The sequence below is a fragment of the Plodia interpunctella genome, chromosome 19 (assembly GCF_027563975.2).
Source record: "Plodia interpunctella isolate USDA-ARS_2022_Savannah chromosome 19, ilPloInte3.2, whole genome shotgun sequence".
Classification (NCBI taxonomy): Eukaryota; Metazoa; Arthropoda; class Insecta; order Lepidoptera; family Pyralidae; genus Plodia; species Plodia interpunctella.
In genome coordinates, this window is record NC_071312.1 from 7562155 (window position 1) to 7569775 (window position 7621).

At 32.8% G+C, this 7621-nt stretch overlaps 1 protein-coding gene across 2 annotated transcripts in view; it reads left to right on the forward strand.

Moving 5' to 3' along the window:
* The window catches only part of Tk (Tachykinin), a 58068-nt gene extending 55184 nt beyond the window's left edge, over window positions 1-2884 (forward strand). For both annotated transcript variants that reach the window (XM_053759751.1, XM_053759748.2), the window contains exon 4: window positions 1385-2884. In XM_053759751.1, the coding sequence (XP_053615726.1) occupies window positions 1385-1416 (32 nt within the window). In that variant the 3' untranslated portion in view covers window positions 1417-2884. The remainder of the gene's footprint in view (window positions 1-1384) is intronic.
* Window positions 2885-7621: the final 4737 nt, after the last annotated feature.

Below are 7621 nucleotides of genomic sequence, written 5' to 3' on the forward strand. Positions count from 1 at the left end.
GCATAAAATCGGAACGCAGTGCACTGAAGCACTGATATTCTGCAAATTGCTCAAGATTTGATTAACAGTTTGAACAACATTCGGTTGCACCAGTCAATATTAACTTTAATCTGTGCAGAACAACGAACAGTACGCCATTTTATCTAATCGGCGTGTAAAAATTGACGTCAAAGTTGCTTGGCGTAACTGAGGCTACGATTACAATGGATGTTAGTCATTATCACAGTATTTTTTTCGCTGGTGTTTCTAACAATATAATGATACAAACACACACGCTTTAAAAATCCCCCTTTTTTGGACTCGTCTTAACGCTCCATACTAAATGAAAAGTGACTTCACAACTTGCTACTCATGTGATGTGTAATGCATTATTTTGTGCAAACATTTATAACCTTGTTAGTTTCAGAAACCTGAATACTTAATTCTGTTTCTAGAAACATTAATCACTTAACTACTATGAAATTAAACCCTTATATAACTTTGTAAGTTGAAATATTTACTCTTTTAATATTAAGTCTTTCGAAATTCGGATCTTAGTTACACGAAAAACTGTGGAAAATACATGCTGGAATAAGTACTTAGGAAGGCGTTATGGATCTTTTAAAAGTTTCGCCTATAAAGACCGTGTTTGGGTTTTAAATAATAAATGTTTGAGGACCTTGTGGCCGCGGGCTTGTAATGGATAATGTTGATATTGTAGATCTATTTTAGCTACTAGCGCCTGCGTCGCTATAATTTTGACTTTAATTTCTTTAAATATCTATACAATGTTTATATGTTTGTTTATTATTTAATAGCTTTTCTTTTTACCTACGGCTTCGCCCGCGTGAATTTCCCACGGGGAATGTGAGTTCTTTTTCCCGGAATGAAAAGTAGACTAAGTCCTACTACTTTTGAAAAATTAAGAAGATTGTTTGAGTAGATAAAGCGTGATAAACAAACAAATGAATAGATGAGATTTGAACAAAAGTTTTAATTTAATTTACCTACTCACAGCCGATCGTTTTGCTCGTTAGCTTGTGCTAACCTCGCTATAGTTATTAAAATTACGAGATGTGAATATAGAGAGATTCAGGGACATGGCTAACGATAGACTATAAAAACTACAAACGAACAGTTTCGTCGACATTTTTATATGTAATAGTAAAAGGCTTTCTGTTACGACCTTGCCCTTGTACGTGCTTGTACCATTGCTTATTTATGGTCTCGCGTTGTTACAAACAGACAACGCGTTCATTGGAGTTTTAACTTTTATATTTGTACGATTGTAAAGATAAATATTTATAAAAAATTCGCACTGACACAGTTAGAAATATAAATAAAGAGAATTGTGCTTGTAATGTTCGTACGAATAATTACTACTTAATTCCTTTTGTCTTTCCAGAATCGACCGCCGAGATGGAAACGCCCAATTAAGTGTCTTCATAAAAATTGAAATGAATGCTATGTCTACATTCTTATAAAGATCTTGACATACATATCCTATAAAGATAAATTAATTCCTTGCCAATTTTCGCGTAAGAGGCTTATTTTAGCGTTGTACCTACCATCTAGTTAAGCGACCTAGTCAACACCCGTTAAGAAATTGGTATAAGGCGTGTACTTAAGTGGCCTATGTTTTAATAGAGATTTTAAAATTTTGAATTAACTTATTACACAAATTAGATAGAAGGAACTTCATTAAAATATTTTTTTAGATCAATTTATAATCGAGCATCGAGCGGGTCGGGTAGACTTTTTTACTAATGCTGTTTGATTATTCAGGTATCTATATCAACTTTTCTTAGAAATTGTAACCATCAATAAGAACAAATTCTTGTAATTTGCACCCACGATGGAAATTTATATTGAATTTGCGAAATATTTACTTTCAATATCATTTAATCTCCCTGTTTGATCTACTTCTGTCTCTGGGAATAGCTCCCTTTATGGATAAGTTTGAATTTATTTTCTTTTCTTTTTAGTTTGATGTGTGCAATAAAGGTATATCAAACAAATTTAAAATGAAGACTTATCATATCGTAAGTAGGTATATGTTCTTCACATGTCCAAGTTTTCAAAAGATTTTATTTATTTTAAGTATATCTTATTTTGATTAGGCGCTAACTACATTCAGAAAATAAACGAAATCTTATGTAGTTGTAAACGAAAAGGTACCTAAGTGCACGCCTGTCTTAATTCTATATATATTTACAATAAGTTATACCTACAGACATAGTATTATATAAAAAGATTTTTCTATTTCTACCTATGTGTATAAAGTTACTCGGATCTCATTGTCAAAGTACTTACATACGTAAAAGCATTTTTTTTGCATAATAGTCTGTATAGAAGTGATCTATCTTACCAATACGTACCCTCTTAAATAAAATGTACTAGTAAAAAAGACACACTATCACACTTTCCATAAGATAAGTGTTATAGTGTGTCTTTTTTTTATAAAGAGGAGGCTTAGGGACCCCCGGTAATCATACAGAAGCATACTGAAGTATGTTATGTCACTATCATACTTTGCATTTTACATTGAGAGACAGAGACAAAACATAATTTAGTTACAAAGTACCACGCTTTATTTAGACTACGAGATTGTGACAGAACATAAAATGCTTTTAATTATGTAGCGTTAAGTAGTTAAAATGTTAGATAGATTGGTGAAAATTTCAATTATAGATATATAAATATTTTAATGAAGTTATTTATTAGTATTTTCTATGTTATAGTCACATGTAATCAGAATATAGTTATATGGCATAAGCGTTGTGTTTCGTCTTATGTTAATGTAGTGTAGGTACCTACTTCTCGTTGCATGCACATTTTGTGAAGGCTGGGACAAAATGTGACATGAAACGATTTACAGAGCTAATAAATGCAGTTGCCAATTCTAGACTTGCATTATTTACGATTAATTCCCTTAATACACATAGATCGAGAGACTCCCTCAATACATTTGGAATTAACATTTAAGTTTTACGAACTTTTCGAATTCATATATAAAGTAAAAGGACCTATCTCAACACTATTTTACGTCAAAGTTTAAAATACTTTAACATTTAATCATTGTTAAACTGATAGTTCGATAACCAAATTGTAAACTTGATTGTAATCATTTAAAAATCACACAACCACACAGATATAAGAACATTCTGTGCTTAATAAACTGTTTAATCGCCAATATTAAAATTTAATATTTATGTCACTAGAGGCGACATCTACTTAGTTTTAGAACGCGCTATCGTGTATTAACATATTTTTACGGAAATGTAATTTAACTGTATGATACATTTCTAACTGACATTTGCTACAACAATGTTCGGTCATTATAGACACCAGATTAGACACTACATTTTTCAAAGTTACAACCACCGGCTGCTGAGAAGAAATGCTGGAATAAACATATTTTATAGCACATCGAACTGAAGAGCATCTTCGTGCGTGAAGAGTGATGACACAGGAAGCGAGTGAGATTTTTGACAGTCATATGGATATAAATGGAATTGTCACACATGCTTTTCAATTTATTTTTTTTTAAATAATAATGAGATGAAAAAATTCTGGAATCGAGCGAGAATCGAGGGTTCAATTCCCGCTCCAGAATTTTTTCGTCTCATTATTATTTTCGAAAAAGACATAGATAGGAACTTCCTAGCAACATCCTGATCGTGGCAAGTGGAAATCCTTCCATCTACCCTCAAGGGAATCCCTCAGGGGAGGTAAGATAAGGTATTTATTTATAAACAGCAATGTATGCCGCATCCGCCAAATTCACCAAACTGGTCCGCAACAGTGTGTGCCCCAAGGTTGGTATTTGGGTCCTCTGCTATTTGGAATTCGGATATTCTTGAATTACCTAATTATCCAAATTAAGTATGTTTTACCTACTCACGAGATAGCATAGATATCTCGACCACTACACTAGGTCACTACACTACACACATTTTTTTATTTACCTATCAGTGATTCGTGATTTTTTAACACACTTTCATATTTATTTTTAAAGAAGAACTTATTCCAGTAATAAGGAATAAACTTCCCTCTAAAAGCTAACAAAGATACTTTAAAATAAATTTTTTATGTTTTTATCAATGAAACGGTAAAATATAATGTAGGTACTAAACAGTTATTGATACAGACACAAGACCATAGCATGTATTTCCAGGATTTCGTAAGTGTATTGAAGCGGCGGTTGTGTCGAGACCACCGCCTGTGAACTGATACGTGCTTTATTGTATTTTATTTATTTTTTATTGCATTTTTCAAGAGAAACGAATCGATATACATTAGATAAAAAATTGTTTAACCGGCGAATTTACACCAGTTCGTAGACGTAGTAAAAACACCCAACATTTAAGTTAACGCATGCAAAACATATTGTTTACGACGCATTTCGATTTCATTGGAAAATCAAAACTAATTCCCACTGATCTAGAATAAGAAAATTTGGCAATAAGTTATGGTTTATAAATTGAAAAAAAAAACAAATTGAAAAAAAAAAAACAATTTTACGGAACCCTAGACGCAAGAGTCCACTCGCATTTGACCGGCATTTGAAAATGACATCTATTTTCCTTTCTTCCGTGCAAATGTGTTATTCTCAAATACTTTTATTTTAATAAATTAGTTCAGGATTATGTATCGCTAATTCAGGTCATCATGAGCGAAGTCACGATGACAGGCCGGTTAGTAATAGAGCAAGCAATCGCATTTTTATTTATTGACTGACGTAATGATTCGATTTTAAAAACTGTAGGACGAAAACTCGCATACACTGGTTTCCCTCTAGTAATCAGTTTACATCAGAGTACCTAAAACATGTCAGTTTTAGATTCCCGTACTCCCACGGGAGCCACGACTGGGACATGTCTCCATTAGACAGGAATTTCAATGAGATCCCGATTTGCTGATATTTGATGTCGGGAATAACTTATGAGTTATAGTTAATTGATTTGTATGCTATTAGGATGAAAGCCTGTGGAGTAGGTAAGTACATTATTTTACACGTGATGCGTAGATACGCGTACATTATGACATATATTATAATTGGAATAGACATTTTTATGTATATAGGTATATATATATATATATATATATATATATATATATATATATATATATATATATATATATATATATATATATATATATACCTATATATAGATACCTACCTAGATATATATATATATATATATATATGTAATTTAGAATATGACGTGAAAAAGTGCCTGTGAAGGCCTAATTTCTGAATAAATGATTTGATTTTAATTTTGCATGCAATGCACTTTCTCCGTAGAGTATTTCTGAGAAAAATAGCTTTAGTAGTTTAATAGAGTTTATTCTAAATCTGTAAAAAATAATAATATCTAGCTATCTGTTAGTGCAAACCTCATTAATTGTGGTTTATTCCATTTTTTTCCCCTAAGAATATAAAAAACACCAAAGTTAATCTTGGTGTTTCTTCAAATCTCAGAAAACCTACAAACAAAATGTATAGGGTCTGTCCTTATCTATATTTATGAATTTTAATGCCAGCTCCATAGTGTCGTCAAACTTTGGCGAATTCTGTATACATTGCTGGTTTTTCATTGTGGTAAGTTAAAGCACTCATACTAACTACGCAATGTTCACGTATTCGCGTCGGCGTGTGTCTGAGTTCGGCGACAGTGTACAGCTGGTATAACAGTTCGCTTTCGTTCTTTGAAAACTGCATTGAACTACTTCAACTAATTAGAGCGTGGTGATTTTTTTTTTTTTCAGCTGTTCAAAGTTCCGCTTTTGCCCAGCAGTTGTGAAAATTACAGAATAATTTTTCAATGGAGTCTGCTTTCCGCTGAAATACTGAACATTATCACTACATAGGTAATATAAAACAAAGTCGATTCCCGCTGTCTGTCCCTATGTATGATATATGCCTTATACCTTTAAAGTCCGCAACAGTTTTTTTATTAAGTACAATGATTCATTATTTAGATGTATATTTTGTATGCTAAAACCATAACAGGGCCGCTATTTCTGTAACAAAGCGAGCATTATTTAATATTTTCAATATAAACTTGTTCGAAAAACATTACAGCCTGTGATGGGTAACAAAACACACGAATCGGGGTTAGAACTTAGAACCCACTGCGACGTGGCGTGGTAGTAAAATATTAACTGATGGCTAGTCAATGAACAAAAGCATACTTTTGTCGGGTCCGGACCCGTGCTTCACCTAAGTTCTCCACCTGGGTGAAGCACAGGGACTTCTAAGGTCCCGTGCTCCAACTGATAACGTTATTGTCCCTTAGTACAGTCTAGTAAATAAAAAAATACATAATTTAACAAATATTTAATCAATACGATTTATTTAACGGATTTTTTCCAAAAAATGGCCCAAGAAAATTTCGTTATGAATTAATTGCATTTGCGAATGTAATATAAAATGGTCTTTCTCACTGTGTTCTTTGCGGCGTTTAGTTACCGATGATTCTAAAGAATCGGTATTTTGGGATATCACTGTTAGCTATTCTAATTCTATTCTAAAGCTATTCAATCTATTCAGGGTAACATATGGTTTTTTGAACTCTTTATTGTGTTTTGAATTCAAACTCTCCGTTACGTTATTTGTAAAATACAATTTAAATACAATGTACACCTCTCGTTAAAAACACACCATTCATCTACATTTTTCCTAATCAAATTTTTCTCAAAATATTGAATAAATTCCCGGATATTCGCATTTTTAAAAGTTTTACTTTCTGACAAAATATATTGCCATCCTTCTGCAATAAGATCATGGGGCACTAAAGCCAGGCTGGAACGTAGACCTACAATGCGTTTGTAAATTTTATTTTTGATGCCAAGATTTTTTGATTTCTTCCATATATTTTGTGTGAAATGAAAATAACACCTTTTTATTATAATATCTGGGAAAAATAGTTTTAACGCATTTGGTGGCCCTGGTTCAAAATCCGCGCGTGTATTATGGCAGAATGTAGATGAATAGTGTGTATTTAACGAGAGGCACCGTACAAATGACATAACGGAGAGTTGGAATTCTAAACACAATAAAGAGTTCATAAAACCACATGTTACCCTGAATAGATTGCTAACAGTGATATCCCAAAATACCGATTCTTTAGAATCATCGGTATTTTGGCAAACGCCGCAAAGAACACAGTGAGAAAGACCATTTTATATTACATTAGCAAATGCAATTAATTCATAACGAAATTTCCTTGGGCCATTTTTTGGAAAAAATGCGTTAAATAAATCGTATTGATTAAATATTTGTTAATTTTTTATTTACTAGACTGTACTAAGGGACAATAACGTCATCAGTTGGAGCACGTGACCTTGGAAGTCCCCGTGCTTCACCCAGGTGGAGAACTTTGGTGAAGCACGGGTCCAGACTCCTTTTGTCTTACAATTGGTGTAGTTATTTCTCGCGCATTTCGGATAAACGAAAAACAGAAACTGATAAAATTGGAAGAACTTGAAGCAGTACAACTCATTGCAAATCGCCCCTATTACCATAGAGCAAGGCAGGGTAACTTGACTTGCTGTCGACTGTAGGTACATAAGTTTCAGACTTTTTTCAACACAAAGGAATCATTTAGCTAGAAAATAAAATAAATAAAACCACTCA